The 20,450-nt window shown below is 42.8% G+C and overlaps 1 protein-coding gene across 1 annotated transcript in view; it reads left to right on the top strand.

Moving 5' to 3' along the window:
* LOC102834369 (chromosome unknown open reading frame, human C10orf11) overlaps positions 1-20,450 on the top strand; it is a 1,226,642-nt gene that overhangs the window by 413,500 nt on the left and 792,692 nt on the right. Inside the window, exon 2 of the mRNA XM_006835932.1 lies at positions 6,357-6,483. Within this exon, the coding sequence (XP_006835995.1) occupies positions 6,357-6,483 (127 nt within the window). The remainder of the gene's footprint in view (positions 1-6,356; positions 6,484-20,450) is intronic.

Consider the following 20,450-nt stretch of genomic DNA (forward strand, 5'->3'; position numbering starts at 1 on the left):
CTTGAGGTTAACAGTCCGACTTGTAGCCACTGTACTACCACAGTTCCTGCTGACTCATAGTGACCTTGTATAGGGTTTCTGAGGAGCAGCTGGTGAGATTGAACCACCAACCTTACAATTCAAAACGATACAAAACTTAGGAGAATACAAAGAGTTTTATGGAGGAAAGATAGAAAGAATACCTCTCAAGGGCCTAGAAGAACAGTTAGCATAAAAGGTCTACACAGCCAATGGGCCATTTACCGGGACATAAGCAGACACATCATAGCTCTCCAGTTCTCTTGTTTTTTCCTTCCTTCCCCATCAGAGGGATTTGTGTTGCTCTTCCTGTTCTTATAGTTTTGGTCATCGCTGCTGTGAGAAGTTAGCTTGAAGATGGCACTGCTCTTGGCATGGTGGGAGGAAAAAGAGATACACGTTACTATTCCTGCTCTTAAGGATGGTATTGAAATGATTTAACAACTAACCTGACCAATCGGAATGAATGCTCACTGCAGCAGAGTTCTTGGGAGCCCTGTGTCATTGACCATTTCGTTGTTGGATTGTAGAGAGGTCTGGGGGAGCTTAGGGAAGAGCACGGGAAATCACGATGGAGCTCTTGAGCTGCAATTATTTGTGAACTGGACTGTAGACTCAAACATACCAGTGATTGTGAGGATGTTGTAGGACCAGGCCATGTTTCAGTCTGTTGTCTGTAGGGTCACTGTGCATCAGAACTGACTCTCTGGCACCTAAGAATCAACAGGAAGCGCTTAATCGAGGCAGGGATGGCTCAGCGGTAGAACTCTCGCTTTCTCCAGGCTAAAGAGCTGGGTTTGATTCCTCGCCACCGCCTGTCTGTCAGAAGAGGCATGTAGGTTACTCTGATGCTGAACTTGTTCCAATGGTGCTTCAGACTAAAGCAGACTTGGAAGAAAGAACTGGCAATCTATTTCCAAAACTCAGCCAGTGAAAACACTTCGGGTCACAACAAAAAGATTCTCAGCCAATTATGGGGATGCTGCAAGACCATTGTGCATGGGGGTCCTGAGTCAAGGACTGCCTCGTTGTCAGCTCACAAGAGTGTATTTTAATCTTTAAAGAATTAGTACCAACATAGACCCCTTGACATCACTCCTGTCTGTTCTCAGACAGATCCTGGGGAAAGATGGGGAAGAGCTGTGACCTAGGAAGGAATGCAAGTGTGGGAACCGCCCAACCTTCATCCCCAGCTCATCATTCAGTCCTGCTTTGCTCTCATTGCTGCTCAAGCTTGTGGCTAAGCAGGAGTTAGTTGACAAGGAGGTATTGCATTCTCATTATACATTTGACTGCTTTCAAGTTGTTAGGGAGACTGCAGAGTGTACACATGTCCCCTCCTGTTGGAGCCTGGAGAGACAGATGTCCTCCAGAGAACGAGACCTTTTATGGAACAGACAGCAGGCTTAGCGGGTATAGCAGATGTAAGATGTGTGGGGTAGGTTTGCTAGAATATCCATGTGCTCCCCATTTGTCTCAGTGAAGAGAATATATACAGATACTCAGAGAGAGCGTTGGGTGCGTGGGTGAAGATCTTAGCGCAGCTCTTCCTTTCTTGACTGGCTTGAGAAGATACCTACTTTCAGCCCTGGTTTTGAAGCCACATATGGTTGCAAAGAGAAATCTGCTTCTCTCCTGGGGTCTCTTGTTAACTGCCAACCCCCATCCATCTTCTGCCAGACAAAAGTTCCCTGGTGTTGCTAAGGGAAGAGAGCTCTAATTCTTACACAGCCATTACCCACTAGGCAAGATTGTCAGTTCTAGAAGCAAGGGTTTGGGAGGCATTCTTTGGCTTTAAAATTTTTTTTTTTGAAAAATGTTCCAGCTGTTATTTTGTTGGCTAAGAAACAGGGAGGGGTAGCTATGGATTGTTGTTGTTAAGTACTGTTGATAGTCCTCCTCTTTTTCACTGACCGTCTACTTTATCCGGGACTGGTCCCTTTTGATAATATGTCTGAAGCATAATTTTTGTTGTTCAGTGCTGTTGAGTCAGTTCCGACTCATCACAACCCTGTGTAGGGTTTCCAAAGAGCAGCGGATGAATTTGAACCACTGACCTTGCAGATCAGAGTGACCTTACCCAGTGCATTATCCTGAAGCGTCATGGTTTTAGTAGCTGCTTTTCTCCTTAACTTACCAACTTCGTCTTGGTTCGGCCCTTTCTCTTTTCCCATTGATGAGGGTTTAACTTGTACACCAAAAAGTGAAGGTCTCTGAGTGTGTGCCCACCTAAGAGAAAAATGGGTTGGGGTTTAAAGGACTGTCCACTTTGAGGGGCCCCTGCCCTGCCTAAGATCCATCCATCAGTACTCCAGGACACTGGCCTCATGTGGGCAGGGGAGTGGGCCTGCTTCCATGCTGCTGTGTTTATAAGCTAATGAGAGCAGAATGTGAGCCACAGGCAATGATGCTGGGGTATTAACTGTGACAGGAAGCTTGATCATAATTATCTTAACGAGGATAGGGTTAATTACAGTGGAAACGTAAAACTTCTCTCTATTTGAATCCACCAGAGCCAAATGCATTGTGATGTTTTGTCATGTTGATGTGACTTTGGGAATGGCATAGGGCCTCTTCTGGTTCCTAGGGGAGCCCAGCCAGAGCCCAGTGCACTTAGTAACTGAGATGATATCTGTGGGTGAAGGTACTGAACAGCTTTCCTGCCTGTGGACCCAGAGACAGGCAGGCAGCACTCGTCCCAGGTGCTGATTAGATTTCCAGAGAAGCCACCACCTGGTGGTGGCCAGTCCTCACGCCCATCTCCCTGATTGCCCTTGGTATCTCTTGACCATGCTGGAAGCTGTCTTTCCAGCTGGCTGCACTGAGGTGGGGGGTGGGGTGGGGGTAGGTCTTACCTTGTCCTCTAGCCTCTGACTGTAGGGTGGCAGAGATGCCTGCCTTGCCCTTCCAGCCAGCACCTTGGATGTCAGCATCCCCAGCCCAGAAAGCAGGTTAGTGACCCTGAAGGACCGGTGCCAGCCCCACAGGGCTCTAGGAACTGGGGTGCATTTGTTGTCCACACACAAGGTTATAGCAAGGAACGCTCAGTTGTGTCATTTTCCCCCTCTACTATGTTGTTGTTGTTCCAACCCAGAGCGACCCTGTATTGGGTTTCCTTGGAGTGGCTGGTGAGCTTGAACCACTGACCTTGCAGTTCAAATAGACTTTGCAGTCCAAACCAGCTTTGCAGTCGAACACATTAACCCACAGTGCCATACTAGGCTGTCCCGTTAAGCAGCAAACATCTGTGTGGCCTCATTTTATTTAACAGCATTTATCTATGCATAGAGGTCTGGTGTGGTGCTGTAAGGATAAGCACTGGACTGCTAACCGAAAGGTTGGCAGTTGAAATCCACCAGCCGCTTCTTGGAAGCCCTGTACAGGGTCACTTTGAGTCCAAACTAAATCTATTTGCAGGCATGTTGTATATAGGGGTATGAACTCAAAGACTGGCGCAGGTAATTTCATACTGCTGGAGCCCTGGTGTGGCACTGTGGGTTAATGCACTGGACTGCAAAATTGAATCACAAGGTTGGCAGTTCAAGCTTACCAGCCACTCCTAAGAAACCCTATAAGGGCCACTATGGGTCGGATCTGACTGAACGTCACTTAACAACAATAACTTCTTTGTGGAAAACAACAACAGTAAAAATTAAATTAAAATGAAACCCTCTTCTGGGTTGATGTACAGTGGTCTTTTGCGGTCAATCAAGTTTCAGGAATCCCGTCCTCTCTCTCGGGTCCTCTCCTTCCCTCCATTCTTTGCCTCCTGCCCCAACCCCTGAGCTCTGAATTTAGCTGATTACATTATCAAGTACATATCTCTCTGATTCTATGAAAACAGAATGGACTAGTTAGCAAGCCGGCATGTATCCTGGACCCCTTTTAACTGAACAGCTAATAATACTGCATGGCCTCAAAAAAAATCATTTCCAAACCAGACAGATGATGGGGTTTGAGCTGAACTAACTGCCTGGCGTGGCCATCCCACATGGATGGATGTGCCCTCGCCCATGTCTGCCCCACGCACAGAGAGAAAGGCTGTCTTGGGCACTCCCTCTAGTGTTCCTGTGCTTTGTCCCTCTGCATGCTGTGTCATTTTGTTTTATGCCTCCCCTGGAGCACTTTTGGAAGGGAGCTCTCTTCTGCTTGCCAGTTGCCAACCATTTGCTGATTCTCATGATAAGAGTATTATATTTGCATAACATAACTTGGGAACAAGGTGGATTTGAATGTTGTCTGTGACCAGAACCCAACTGGTCAGCACAAAGGACTTATTAGCTGCCCAGAAGGATCCCCGAGGAGAAGTGGCTTCAAATTCCCTGTGGTAAACAGGATCCTAGTCCTGAAAAGGGCTTTTGGATCAGCACTAATTAACCCCTGGTAGAAGAAGACACTTCAAGACAAGGCGGAAGGTTCCGTGCAGAATCCAGACATACTGTACACCTCTGTGGACTTGTTCATCTGCCACCCATGGAACATAGTCCCTAGAGCTTCTGGAACAAACAAACAAAAACAAAGAAGAAAAGGAGAAAGAAAAAGAAAGCGACACATTTCTAAAATCCTTTTGTGTGTAAGGCAAGATGGTAGTGCTTTGTTAGGCCTACTGTAATGACACAAAGCCAGAGATCAGTTACTGATAAACCCACATGGACAAGGCAAGGAGGTGGTGGAATTGACATAAAATCCCACCTTTCCTGCCTAGATATGTGTATGTTTCATTTTGACTCCCTGGGCCCTGAGGAAAATCAGAAAGGAGGAGAAGGAAAGTAAATAGGAGAACACTTTGGCCTTTTACCCAAAACATAGTGAGTATTATGTTCCTGCTACAGGGAGAGACTCTTGGCCAAGGGAGCAGGAATTTTCTGGGTGTCAGATGCCCACCCTGAAGGTCTACCACGAATGGGGTATGCAGGCAGGGCCGTGGGCCCAGTGCATACTGTATTTTACACTTCTCCAAAATTGACGCCCTATTTTGAAGTCCTCTTGGCAGAGGTCCCACAGGGAGACACTGATGCCATGGGAAAACTCCTATACTGAAGTCCACCCGCCTACCAGATGTGCCGACATTGCACACGTAAGCATATAGGTCTTCTTATCAGTAAATGAATAAGCAGTGTGCTTTACATCCCCCTGATTCCTTGCATTTTATAAAACAGCCGGGCGATCCCAGGCAAGCCCTCCCTCAGCTGCCAGCCTGTGCAAGCTCAGCACATCTCCTGGGGCCAGCAGGTGAAGGGACTGGCAGTAACGTGTGTGTGAGCCCCTTGGCTGGTGGCTGGTTTTAACTAACACCTGCATGGACCCCAGCAGGCATGTGTGCATACAACTACCCTCATTTACCACCCCCCCACTCCCTCCTGCACCCCACCCCAAACACTCCTGAAGAGTTAACTTTTAGCTCAGTGGATCGTGGGAGTTTTGGGTTTTTTTCCCTGAGCCGGGTACTTAATTCTTTTAGATGCTTGTTTATTTACTACCTCAACATCCACAAGCTTTCTCTCTGCACTTCTTTCAAAGCAAAAGTCAGAGGAAGCTCACGTTCCATAAATTAGGACAGTACCTTCCAGCCCTGTGTTTTGAGGGAGAAAATCCCCCTGCAAATAAAAAAAACCCCACAAAAACAAATAAAATAAAAAGAAAGAACGAAAGAAAAAGCAAAAAGGCCCTTCAGACTGGAGCGATTATGCAATTCTGCAGACGCCTTGCATGTTGAGCCGCTGCTGAGATCCTGGGCAGAAGCAAATGAAGTGATTAGTGAAGAAAAAAGCAGAGAAAAAAAGTCCAAGGCCATGAACAGAGAGAAAGGGAACCTTCCCTGCTGTTTCCTCACACTGTACAGAGGAGAACCGCTAAGAAATGATACTTGAAGTTATATTTATTATTGTGAGAGGGGTATGATATTTCTGGGCAGAAATGATGGATGACAACTTAAATTTGTGTCCAGGGAATGAAGGTGAAGTGTGACAGAGTTATTTATCTTGGGAATGGAGGTTAGGGTCAGCCGAGGCTGGGTGCCTCAAGGCACAAGACATTGACAAATTTATCCTGCAGGACGTATCTGAAGCCCTTTGTTTTGGATCCTGGCTACTCACTAAGTGACCCTCATCCTTCATGTTGGCAATGCGTGAAGGATGCGGTGAGTACCAGAGGCCCTTCTCCCCCACTGCCCCCGCCCCCACTCTGTGCTACTAATTCTTGTCATTCACTTTGCTGACAGGCACCAAGCCCAAACTATTCCCAGTCCTGAAAGGGAAGGTTAAAATATTTATTTCGGCTCATAATGGCCTCCCTGATTTAGTGCAGGATCATTTTTCCTGTTGCCTTTGTCATTGCAGGTCACTGGAAGGACTGAGCGCGTTCCAGAGCCTAGAGGAGCTCATCTTGGACAACAATCTGCTCGGCGACGACCTCACGTTGCCAGGGTTACCCAGGCTCCATACCTTAACCCTCAACAAGAACCAAATATCCTTTGCTCGGCCCCCACTCCCTGTCCAGCCCCGCTGTTGTCCCCTTCCGGGTTCTCCCTACCCCTCTACAAATACCTGCAAAATGTCAAATGAGTTTTATGTGTCAGCTAAATTAAAGTATGTGAAATACAGTCCGTGGGCAGACAAAGCGTTCTGTCTTCTGGCACTCGGGACACTTCAGAGTAATTTATGATAGGTCATTCATAAATGAAATGCACCATTATATCTTCCTGTTGCTCCATTTTAGTGCAGGGATCTAAGTTATGGCTGTGAAGAAATCTTTTTAATACATAAAAATAGAGAAAGAAAATAATGTCACGGCTGCCAGAGGAGGTACAGCCGGAGTCTGTTTGGGCTTGCGTGGGAGGGCGACCTCTGGTGGGATGTAGGGGGTATGGTACCTCTAAGTCAAAGGCCTTCAAAGAGGCTTTGAGGGCTCTGGTGCAGGTTTATGGGACAGTTCTACCGCAGAAGATAAGGAAAGAGGTAAAGGTGAAAGGGACTGTGAAGCCCACAGTTGTCCCTGCCCCTCACTCATGGATATTATTCTGGGCTGCTCATAAGAGATGCCTAGCTAGCTACCACGAAATCTGCCGGACTCATGGCGACCCTGTGTGTGGATCCGAGTAGAACTGTGCTCTTTTTCAGTGACCCGTTTTTGAGAGGTACATCATCAGTCCTTTCTCCTAAGGTGCACCTGGAAGGACTTGAATCTTCATCCTTTTGGTTAACTTTGTACCAACCGGGGAATCTTTGAGAAGCCTAGGACAGTTAATCTGTGTAAGAGACTGTAACCTAGTCTAGGATGAGACCCCAGGGGCTAATTGCTCTGGATCTGTAGTCAAGCTGAGGATGGATTTGGAGAATTTCTTGTGGCATAAGACAGATAGCTCCTTGAATGCTAGAGTTATGGCTCACCATGCGCTAAAATGCCAAGCAAGACAAGGTGGAATTTTTTGGTCTGTTTTCTTAAACGTATTATTCTTGGTACTTAGAACAATGTCTGGCACATAACAGTGGTTCAATAAATATTTGTGGGATGAATGAATCATTATAATTTTCTTTATTGAGGACTCCTGTGGGCCAGACTTAACAAGATGATAGGTCCTGAATTTAGTCTCAACTGTGGTTGCATTCAAAGTTCTTTCCATACATACTATTAATGTGTTTTCAGACTTAAGTCCAGTCTCCTTGTTTTATTGATTAAACATTTGAGACCTGAACTAGTTAAATCAGTTGATCTGACTCACATAGCAAATTAGAAACAGAAAAAGAAGCATGGTTTTTCTCCCTCAGATACAATGAAATCAGATATACGTGTCAAGTTTAACATATATGCGTATGTCAGAATCTAAGGATGATTTTCAGAATCATCTGTTTGTACTTTGAAGTCCTCAAGTTGGTTTAGTGGGGTAAGCACTGGATGCTAACCAAAAGGTCAACTGTCTGAACCCATCACGTTCTCCAGGGAAGAAAGATGGGCCAGTCTGCTTCCATGAAGATTTAGAGCCTCAGGAATGCCATGGCACTCCACCTATCGGGATGTTGTGAATTGGAATTGACTTGATGGCATTGAGTTTTTGGGTTTCTACTTCAAGTCATAAAGATATTTCTTTGTTTCATAAAATAGTCTCCTTGTGGCCATTGTTAATTGGTCATTTAATTGAAGTGGAAGGCCAACAGGTAAATATTATCATCTTTATCATCATGAAATCTAAGTGGATTTTTTGGAGTCCTGGTGTGGCGCTGTGGGTTAATGCACCAGACTGCAAAGCCGTTTGAACTGCAGTGTCGGCGGTTCAAACTCACCAGTTGCTCCTAGGAAACCCTATATAGGGTCGCTATGGGTCAGAATCAACTCGACGGCACTTTACAACAACAACAAAACCATCCTACCCTTTGGTCTCTGGAGTCATGGTGTGGTATGTAGGATAAGTACAGAACTGCTAACCAAAACTTTGGCCAAAACACTCCTTGGAAAGCCTATAAAGGGTTGCTATGAGTCACAACTAACTTGATGGTGCTTAAAAACAACAACTGTCCTTTGGTCTCCCAAGTTTCCTAGTCATTATTTGAAAAATGATTATAGTTAGTGTATCTTATGGATTTGTCGTGTGTCTTGGTGATCAGTTGGACACTGTTCTTAAAATCAGCCAAAGACAATGATTAGATTAGAGGTTATATGATATGGCTCCTCCCTTGGGCTCCAATGTTCATGTCCTGACTATTACATTGTTGTAGTTACTAAAGTCCAGACCCCTGGATTCCTGTGTCAACATGACCGTATCCAGCATGTGTGGCCCTGGACACATCATCCTCTGTGAGCCTTTTTTCTTTTCATTAAAAAAAAAAAAAAAAAAGAATAATTGGACTGGATGATGATGTTATTATTTTTAAAGTTCAGAGATACTTTCTTTGCCTTTGGTTAAATCTTCTCCTTGTGGTATTCCCCAACTCTGCAATGAAACTGAGGGGTTCATGATAATGCTCTGGACAATGTGTAGCTGAGGAATCCTGGTGTGTGGTGCTGAGGGATCCTGGTGTGTGGGTTTTAATGCACTAGACTGCAAAGTCAATTTGAACCACAGGGTTGGCAGCTCAAGCTTACTAGCTACTCCTTAGAAACCCTGTACAGGGTCTCTATGGGTCAGAACCGACTCAACGGCACTTAACATCACCTACAACAGCAATGTGTAGCTGAAAGCTGGCCAGTTGTATCACTGATGCTGTTGTCAAGCACTTTATTATCAGTAGATACAAAAGCCAGTAGTTGGCTTTCTTGAGATGCAGCACGCCCTCTTTCTTTCTTTGCCCTCTACTCTGCTTATATGATTATGGGGACCGGCTTATCGTTCCCTAACCACTTGGTCCAGAAATCACAGAATGAAAAGGAGGTAAATCTTGCGTTGTCACCCTCTCAACCCAATACTTCTGACTCCAGCTTCTCAGTCTACTGACTCTCCTGCCTATTTGTGGAAATGCCCCAGACTCTTGAACAGTTACTAGCTGCCACATTGCTATTGCTACCCTATGCAGTTAGCTTTGGCTGGATAATAAACAATCCCGAAACTTAGTGGATAAAATAAATGTATTATTCATCTGTAGATTAGCAATTTGGGCTGGGCTCAGTTGTGCGGTTCTTCTGTTGGTCTTTCCTTTCATGCAGCTACAGTTATCTGGAGGTCCAACTGGAACTTGATGGTCTAAAATGGCCTCACCGTAGGTTTGAGATGGTGCTGATTGTTGGATTAGCTATAGGTCTCCAACAGTTTAGCTTGGGCCTTTGCAGGGCAACAGTGTTTCAGTGTTCATGCCCTGCTAATGTCATCTGTGTTGGTTTCCACAGCCAAAGCAAGTTGCCTAGGCCAACCTAAAATAAACGAGGGAGGATACTATACAGTGTGTAGGAGCTCTGGTAGTGTAGTGAGTTATAGTTAGATTGCTTACCTCAAGGTCAGCAGTTCGAGTCTATCAGCCTGTCTTTGGGAGAAAGATGAGGCTTTCTGCTCCTGTAAATCTTTGTAGGCTTTAAAGCCCTCTGTGTGGTTACTGTGAGTCATCGGAACCAACTACATTTTACGTAACCATTACCACCACTCTACCACATTTGAGTACAAAGAGGCATGGCCTACCAGGGACCATTTCTGTATCATTCTATTCCACCGTTCTGGACAGCTTGTCAAGAATTGTTGTTGTTGTTATGTGTCGTGGAGTCGGTTCCGACTCATAGCGACCCTGTACAGGGTTTCCGAGGCTGTAAATCTTTATGGGAGCAGAAAGCCTCATCTTTCTCCTATAGAACAGCTGGTAGTTTCGAACTGCTGATGCTGAGGTTCGCAGCCCAATTTGTAACCACTGCACTACCAGAGCTCCTTCCTGTCAAGAATATTACTTCATATTTCTAATAAAGGGAGACTTAGAATAAAACAACAGTTGACATAGATGGTATAATTAACTCTTGCTAATTGAGTCTTAAGGTGCTCTGGTAGCGTAGTGGTTACAAATTGGGCTGTGAACCTCAGCATCAGCAGTTCGAAACTACCAGCTATGGTCGCTATGGGTTGGATTTGACTCGACAGCACTTAACAACAGATATAGTTATAACAATGCTCCATGTTACTGGGCCCTTCCGACAAGGTAAGACTTGTGTTGCTGATAATTTTTATCTTTAGCAAGAGACACTACCACATAGTGATTAAGAACAAAGGCTCTGAGGCCAGATTTCCTGGACTTGTATTCTTAGTCAGCTGCTTACTAAGTGACCTGGAGTAAGGTATTTTAACCTATTTTTTGTTGTTGAGTGCCACTGAGTCCTTCCCATCCACAATGACCTGTATAGGGTTTCCAAGGAACAGCTGGTGAGCTTGAACTGGCATTAATTGCATCTTAACATATAAGGCTTTGATTTTCTCTGCAACATGGGGGGCAATGATAGTAGCGATTTCATGGGCTGTTTTCAGAGTTATTCAAGTATCTCACAAACATTAAACTCTATTGTCAATACTATTATTATCTTGAGAATTTAGTGAATTTAACACATCTGACTTAAGCCACATAATAATCAAGATTTGGAGAGTTTCTTTGGCTTTTAAGACTCAATGTTACCTTAAAATCATCCTGAGAGTTGAGTGGATAATTACTTGTATTCTAATGAAAACACTGGTGGAATGTAAACATTCTGAAGTTACATAAGTTGCAGTTGTTGTTGTTAAGTACCGTGGAGTCGGTTCCAACTCATAGTGACCCTGCACAGGTTTCTGAGGCTGCAAATCTTTACGGGAGCAGAAAACCTCATCTTTCTCCTGCAGAACAGCTGGTAGTTTCGAACTGCCGACCTTGAGGTTAGCAGCCTAATTTGTAACCATTATGCTTGGTGAGGGTCAATCGAACGCAGGTATACTGATTCCCAGCCCCAGACTTCACAACCCAAGGGTAGAGCTTTGATGATTCCATAAGATGAATTAAAATACTATCGGGACTTGCCTCCCTCCCCACCACTCCCAAGGCCCTGCTCTCAGCTGGGGCTACAAGGAGTCTGTTCATGAAAGGGATTCCAGAGCCAAAACCCAGCATCTGGTACATGTCTTCTGAATTCACCAATATGCTGCTTCCTCTATCCAGTCTTCCCACTTGACCTCCCATCTTTAGTCTACCAGCCATTTGTTCCAGTGCTGTTTATCCCTGCACGTTGGTGTCCTGTCCGGCTGGATCTGTTGCTTGTTCATCTCCTGGCTCATAATGTCTTTGTTTGGCTCGTTTAGACTAGTCAGGACCATGGACTACACCCTCTGCCTCAACACTCATTCTCTCCATGTCTGCTTCAATGCCATGAGCTCGTCATTATCCTTTCCTACTTAAGATGGGCCATTTGGCAATGTTTTCACCCCTGTCACATGTGCATAGGAAACCCCAAGTAAGAGACCACCTGAGAATTCAGGAAAAAGTAGAGTCTTAATGTTTTGCACAATGGAACATTTCTTCCTCTGTTCTCCCTATGTTGTTGTTGTTAAATGACGTCAAATCCCTTCTGTCTCAGAGCAACCCTATTCGGGGTTTCCAAGGACTGACTGGTGTGTTTGAACAGCTGACCTTGTAGTGAGCAGTCCAGTGCTTACCCTACACTGATTCATTTGACATCACATTTATTTTCTGTTTCTCTGTTTGCCTCAGCACTTGAACTGAAGAAATAATGAGCTTGGAGTATAGCACCAAGAGGATGAAAGAGTATCCTGTTATGTTACCTAGCTGGGCGGTGCTAAGGAAACCATTGGGCTGAGTCAGAAGCTGGACTAGAGTTCCATAAGCAGTGGACTGTTTCATTTTGGTGAAGTTTTGTATTTAGGTAGGGTCCTCAGTTTACCCATATGTAAAATGGATAATATAATATACACTTCATAGTGTTACTGAGACATTTCAGTAGTACAATATATGAGAAATCACTTGGTTAACAACCAAACACTTTACAAATTCTTGGTATATTTCATTGTTACCCAAAGCCTCAGTGCTTGAACAGAATTAAGTCTGAATTGGAAATAGCTGAATTGTAGAGCATTGCTCAAATGACCACACCTTTTGGTTATCCCCCAAAACACCTAAGACTTAACAATTTTTCAGCATTTTAATTTTTCCTTGCATGTCAGAGAATTATGCAGTCACTTGTACCTCAGAAATGACATTTATTTAGGGCCTAGATTTGAATCCGAGTTTCAAACTGGCTAATCATGGCCAATGGAGTGAAATCAAAACAGATGTGGACTTTGTAAGTTTGGGGGATAAAAAGATATTCTGAATGGGAAAAGTGCAGTTGGAAGTCCTGAATGGGAAACTGGAAAGAGGGACATTAAGGCTTATCAAGAGCTGATGCAGGAGACGGCAGTGTTGTCTGGACTTTGGAGAACAACACTCATTCAAAGCAGCCACTAGCTCTGAGCTGGCCACCGTTCTTTCCAACTCTGCTGATCAAGAGACTCGGTTGCATTGCACTGTGCATGATGCCCTTGTTTCCTGCGAGGGAGATCAAGTTTCTAGCAGGGTGTTAACCTGTAATTTTTATCATTCTCCTTGTCATTTTGATTCACCCACATTTTATAAATTTGGGTCCATTCTAGTTTTGCTTCATTAGCCATGATTGATTGGGTAGAACCAATTCAAAACCCTGTTAGAATCTAAATCGCCATTTATTTATCTGTGATACCTTGGGCATGCTACTGAGTCTGTTGTCTTTAGTGTCATTTGATGTGATAATACTCCTGATGCTTGTTTGTGTGTATGGATCAACATGTGATCATATGACACAAATGCTGTATATTTAGCATTGGAAATCCTCTTATTAAGATCAATTCTGTTTAAAATTCTCCCTGAGGTTATAGAGCAGGGGTGGGCAAACCGTTTTTTGGCCAAGGGCCTTGTGGATATTTATAATGTTATTTGCGGGCCACACAAAATTATCAACTTAAAAATTAACCTGCTCTAGTTGGTCACTCGGTAGGCTAAAGCACTGGACTGCAAGATCAATTGCATTCACAATGTCGGTGGTTCAGACTTACCTGCTGCTCCTATACAGGGTTGTTGTGAGTTAGAACCAACTCAATGGCACTTAATAACAACAACCAATGTGATGCATGGAATTGCAGTTGCCCTGACAGGGCTAGACCAAATGCCCTTCTGGACCTTATACAGTCCACAGAAGAGATGTTCCCTACTTCTGAGGCTACCCTTGGACCTGGAGCTGAACACAGATGGAGGCAGCCGGACCTGTGCGCATGTACTCAGATGCCAGGCTTCTTCCCTCCTTCGTGCTCCAATCTTCCAAGGCAGTTCCTTTGATCATGGGCTTTTGCAGAAAATCTCCTTTAGCATGTCTGTCTATGACAGCTGGGCTGATGATGGTGAGTTTCTATAGACAACACTGAAAAAGTCTAAATGGCAAGTCCTCTGGAAAGACTTGATGAGGGAAACCAGGTGTATGCTGAGAACCCAGCTGGAAAAAGTTGTCCCAGTTGATAGTGAGCCTGTTAGTTTCAACTACTAAAAAAAGACGAGCGAGAAAGAAGAAGAAGAAGAAAAAAAGGCACACTTAGGAGAATCCCTGAAACTGTTTGCATTGCAAAAGTGCAAAAGTACTGGTTAGCTAAGGACATCAAGTTCCCTCCCTTGATTGCCTCTGACTAATGATTCATGCAACTTGAGGAAAATGTATATGACCAGTTCTGTCTGAGAGCTTACCATGAGGCAGGGCAGTTTGTGTTTGTCCTTGCTGACCTCAGAAACCAAGAAACCAATTAGAGCTCCTTCTCATGTTTCATACCAATACATCTTGGTGATACCAAGATGAAGATGAGGCATGGCAGAGAGCAAACAGAAAGTAACTGTGATTGCTTTTTAGTTTGGATTCGGGGGAAATTACCTGACCCCATCTGATCCATTGGAGTCCTGGTGTGGCGCTGCGGGTTAATGCGCCAGACTGCAAAGCCGTTTGAACTGCAAGGTCGGCGGTTCAAGCTCACCAGCTGCTCCTTGGAAACCCTATACAGGGTCACTATGAGTCGGAATCAACTTGACGGCACTTAACAACAACAACAACATCTGATTCATTATCCAGTAGTTGTTGAAAAGTTTAGGAAGTTGGAGTAGCTTCTCCCACACAAAATATACTACATGAGGCAGGCTCCCTGAAAGTTGTTGGGTTCACTGGCACAAGGTGACATCTGAAACTTCTTGAAGTCTGCGGACGCTTTGTGCTGAAATTCCCCTGGCCAAGGCATTTGAACAACTCTACCTTTCCACAGCTTCCTGTTTAGGGACAGATCCAGATTTGAAGCACTGGACTGTTAACTGCAAGGTTGGTGGTTCAAACCTACCAGCCTCCCTGTAAGAGAAGGATGAGGCTTTCTGCTCTCAGAAACATTTACAGCATCAGAAACCCTCTATAGGGTCACTCTGAGTCAGAATCAATGCAGTGGCAATGGGTTTGGTTTGGAGTTTTGGGTTTTGGTAGAGAATTTCAGGGAGTTCGCTCCTAAAGGAAAAGACTGTACAGTTATGAATGGAAAATCAGTGATGGTTTATTTGGAATAAAAATGTGTCAAGGCAAATTAGAAAATTGAAAAAGTTGACTAATATCACAAATATAAACATATTTAGAAAAGTTACCTTTTTTATTTAATTAATTTAAAAATATTTTAATTCTGGTCATTCCCATGTGAAAAAAATACTTCCGTTTTTGACCTCATGTAATTTTGGCTTTGTAGGATAGCACTGGACTGCTAACCACAAAATCATTGGTTCAAACTCACCAGCTGCTCCTTGGAAACCCTATAGAGGGTCACTCTGAGTGAGAACTAACTCAGTGGCACGTGACAACAATGGACTATGATGAAGTATATTTGGAATACTGCCATGGTTGTGTATTTTGATAGGAGATTAAACTTGTGAATTCATCTACTTGAATGGAAGAAACTGTATATTGGTTTCTCATTTATACACCATGCATCCTTATAACCTAAAATGTTCTTTTGGGTAACATGTAAAACTCTTTGGACTTCATGTACTTGAATGAGAAAAATAACTCCATTGTCCTGCTCTCATTTTTCATTGATTATGTCTCTGTCTTCAGTGATGATTCGTGCCACTGGAGGATCAGCACTATACTGCGAACCACAAGATCAGCAGTTCAAACTCACCAGCCGTTCCTCAGAAACCCTATACATGGTCACTATGCAAGATAGGCAGTTCACACTCACCAGCCATTCCTCAGAAACCTTATACATGGTCACTATGCTTCAGAATCAACTTGATGGCACTTAACAACCACACCATTGTTGTTTTTTTGCCGTTTTATTGTGAATTGGGTGAAGGTTTACAGATGCAATTGGTTTTGTACTCAATAATTCATGCTCATTTTGTTTTGGGTCAGTGATCGTAAATGCTCACAGATTAACGTCATTTATCCCACTTTTTCACTGGGTTTACTGTTTACATTCCTGCTTCTTTCCTAACCCATACTGCCTTCTGAATTTTGTTCTTGCTTCCCTTTCAATCTCAAATGGATTATTATTTTGAGAAGTACACATTAGTATTATTGTTCACCTTATGTTGTTGTTGTTAAGTGTCATTGAGTCAATTCCAACCCATAGCGACCCTGTCTAGGGTTTCTGAGGAGCAGCTGGTGAGCTTGAACCACAGACCTTGCAGTTCAAACAGCTTTGCAGTCTAGTGCACTAGCCCACAGCGCCACACCAGGACTCCTTATAGACCTGTGTATTTCACTGGAAATTGAACCATGGAAGTGAATTCAGTTCCAAGCCTAAAGGGAGACTAAGAGCTATAGTCTCGGGGCTTCCTCCAGTCTGTATTGGATCAGTCACTCTGTCATATTTATGATTTGGAGTTTGTTCCACAGTTTTCTCCCACTCTGACACTGTCTAGGACTTACTGATAAAATTCCTTTCTGAGAAGTTGGTAGTGGTAGCCATATATCACCTAGTTCTGGTTTCTGAGGGTCACATTGGTCCAGTAGTCCGTTGGACTAATTGTTTCTGTGTATCTCTGTTTTTCTTTACTCTTCTTTTTTTTTTCTGGAGAGGAAGAGACCAATAGTTGCTCCTTCAATGGCTGCTCACAGACTTTTAAGACCCCAGTTGCTAGTTACCAAAGTAAGGTGCAGAATATTGTCTTTTGCACTATGCTTGATATGGCTAAGAAGTTTTCACAACTGTGTCTCTTGTATGCTCTCCTATACTCATGGATGTATTTACAGTGGGGGTGAGTATATATGTAGAAATACCTTCTGTCAAAATTTTGTGTATTTGTGGGTCTAATCCCATTCTCCTTTGTACAGTTTGAATGCCTAGGTATGCATCCACTTGTTAACTGCCATTGATTGAATTGGTTCTCACTGATGGTGGGTCTGTGTAGGGTTTCAGAGAGAGCCTGGTGGATTTAAACTATCAACCTTGTGGTTAGCAGCCCAGTGCTTATCTTACAGCACCGCACAAGGACTCATATGGTTATAGTAGGATTATATATATAGTAGTATTTATTTCTGTTGCCTTAAACTCTTGTACTTTTCCTAGTGTCTTTCTTTGGCTTTAGCAGTTTTTGCTGATTTTTATATATTGACTTCCCTTTCATCCAAGTTAACCTGTAGCATAGTGGTTAAAAAATGGGCTGCTAACTTCAGGGTCAGCAGTTTGAAACTACCAGCTGTCCCATGCAAAAAAAGATGAGGTTTTCTGCTCCTGTAAAGATTTATAGCCTCAGAAACCCTGTACAGGGTTGTTTTGAGTCAGAACTGACTCCACAGCACATAACAAAAACAACAACCGTCTGAGTAGTGATTTACTTTCTCTTCTCACCCCTAATAATATTAGAGTATTTATTTCTGTCTATAAACTTTCTCTTGACTTTTTATAATAGTGATCTCATATAATGCTTGTCCTTTTGTGCTGACTTATTTCAAACAACATAATGTTCATCCCTGTATAGACTTTCCAAGGAGTGGCTAGTGGGTTTGAACCACCAGCCTCTGGGTTAGCAGTCCAGTGCTTATCCAACAGCGCCACACCAGAACCCCATGCCATATATTGTTGTTGTTGTTAAGTGCCATCAAGTCAGTTCCTACTCAGTGACCCTGTATAGGCTTTCCCAGGAGCAGCTTGTGTATTTGAACTGCCAACCTTGTGGTTAAAACTGACCTTGCAGTCCATTGTGTTATCCCACAGCACCCCAATTTGTCCCTATGTTTTCATTGATGATCTTTATAATTTTAGGTATGACATTTGTATCTTTGATCCATCTTGAGTTCATTTTTCTATATGGTATGATATATGAGTTCTTTTTCATTTTTCAGCAAATGAGTATCCAGTTTGGCCAGCTCCATTTGCTAAAGAGACTATCTCTCTCCCATTTAGTGACTTTCAGCCCATTGTCAAATAGCAGCTGTGGGTTCTCAATTCTTTTCCATTGATCTATGTGTTTGTCATTGTACCAGTACCAGAACCAGAATGCTTTGATTCCCATGGTATGTTTTGAGATTGGGAAATGTGAGGCCTCCTATTTGTTTTGTTTTTGTTTTTCTTTAGTAGTGCTTTGCTTATCTGGGGGGTCTCTTGCCTTTCCAGTTAAAGTTCTGATTACCTTTTCCCTCTCTTTAAAGAATGATGATGTAATCTTCATTAGGATTGTATTACTGTATTATATCACTTTGGGTCATATTCACATTTTCATAATGTCAATATTATAACTTCCTACCCATGAGCTCTGGTAGCGTAGTGGTTACGAATCGGGCTGCGAACCTTAAGGTCAGCGGTTCGAAACTACCAGCTGCTCCGCGGGAGAAAGATGAGGCTTTCTACTCCCGTAAAGATTTACACCCTCGGAAACCCTGTACAGGGTCGCTATGGGTCGGACCCGACTCGATGGCACTTAACAACAACAACAACCCATGAGCTTAGTATCTTTTTCCATTTATGTAGGTATCTTTTAGTTTCTTGTAGTAGTGCTTTATAATTTTCTTTGAATACGTCTTTTTTTAACCTTTGGTTGGATTTATTCCTAAGTATTTCATCTTTTGAGTGGTTATTGTAAATGATATTGTTTTCCTGATTTCCTCTTCAGAATTCTCATTGTTAGTGTAAAGGAAACCGACTGATTTTGTATGTTGACCTTGTACACTTTGCTGAACGTTTCAATTAATTCCAGTGATTTTCTTGCTAAGTCTTTAGAATTTTCTCTATATAGGATAATTTATTGTTGCTAAATGCTATCAAGTTAGTTCTGACTCACAGCACACCTCTGTATGGTTTCTAAGGAGCAGCTGGTGGATTTGAACAGCCAACTTTGTGGTTGGCAGTTCAGTGCTTATCTTCCAGTGTTACACCAAGATTCCATATGTAGGATCATATCATTTTCAAATAGAGATAATTTTCTTTCTTCTTTGTCAATTTTGATACCTTTTCTTTCCCCTTTTGTCTTAATGCTATGGCTAAGACTTCCGGTACAGTATTGAGTTGTTATTCTTAAGTACCACCGAGACAGTTCTGGCACACAGAAACCCTGTATAAGGTTTCCAAGTACCAGTTGGTAGGTTTGAACTGCCAACTTCTGTTAGTAGTCCAGTTCTTATCTTATGCCAGGACCATATTGATAGGAATGGTGATAAAAGACCCTCTTGTCTGGTTCCTGTTCACAAGTTAAATGCTTTCAGTCGCTTTCTGTTGAAACTGATGTTGGTTATTGTTTTTATATACATGCCTCAATTATTTTGAGAAATTTCCATTTTTTGTTAAGCATATTTATCCGTATGTGTTAGATTTTATCAAATCACTTTTCTGCATCCATTGATGTATTTAAGTGTGGTTTTTTTTTTATGTTTTATTTATGTGGTGGATTACATTGATTGTTTTTTCTAATACTGAACCATACTTATGTGCCTGGTATGAATCCCATTTGGTCATGCTTATTATTTTTTTGATAAGTTGATGGATTCTATTGGTTAATATTTTGTTGAGATTTTTTTGTGTGTCTGTTTTCATGAGGAAGACTGGTATATATTTATGTACATGTATAATTCTGTATGTATATTTATATGTGTGTATATATATGTTTGGAGTCCTGGTGTGGTGCTGTGGGTTAATGCGCCAGACTGCAAAGTCATTTGAAGTGCAAGGTTGGTGGTTCAAGCTTAGCAGTCACTCCTTGGAAACCCTATACAGGGTTGCTGTGGGTCAGAACCAACTCAATGGCACTTATCAACAACAACAACAACATGTATATGTATGTATGTTTATATGTGCACATATTTGTATATAAATGTATCTTTATGAGTGTGTGTGTATAGAAATGTTCAACCATTTCAAGAGGTAGCATATGATCAAGAGCCAGTGATCCTGAAGGAAGTCTTAGGTGCACAGAAGGCATTGGAAAGGAACAAGGCTCCAGGAAATGATGGAATACAAATTGAAATCTTTCAACAAACCAATGTAGCACTGGGGGCAATCACTAATCTATGCCAAGAAATTTGGAAGACAACTACCTGACAAACTGAGGTCTGTTTTTGCACCCATGCCAATGAAAGGTGACCCAACGGAATATGGAAACCATTGGACACTATCATTGATATTCCATGTGAGTAAAGTTTGACTAAAGGTAATACAAAAATGGCTGCAAACATACATTGACAGAAAAATTCCAGAGGCTCAAGCTGGTTTCAGAAGAGGATATGGAATGAGGGATATCATTGCTGACGTTCGATTGATCTTGGCTGAAAGCAGAGAATACCAGAAAGATGTTTATCTGTGCTTTATTTACAACCCCAAAGCTTTTAATTTTGTAGATCATGATAAGCTATGGACAACATTGGGAAGTATGAGTATTCCAAAGCATTAATTATACTCATGAGGAATCTGTACATAGACCAAGAGGCAATAGTTCAAATAGAACAAGGGAACACTGAATGGTTTA

Source organism: Chrysochloris asiatica, unplaced genomic scaffold (genome assembly GCF_000296735.1).
Source record: "Chrysochloris asiatica unplaced genomic scaffold, ChrAsi1.0 scaffold00020, whole genome shotgun sequence".
Lineage (NCBI taxonomy): Eukaryota > Metazoa > Chordata > Mammalia > Afrosoricida > Chrysochloridae > Chrysochloris > Chrysochloris asiatica.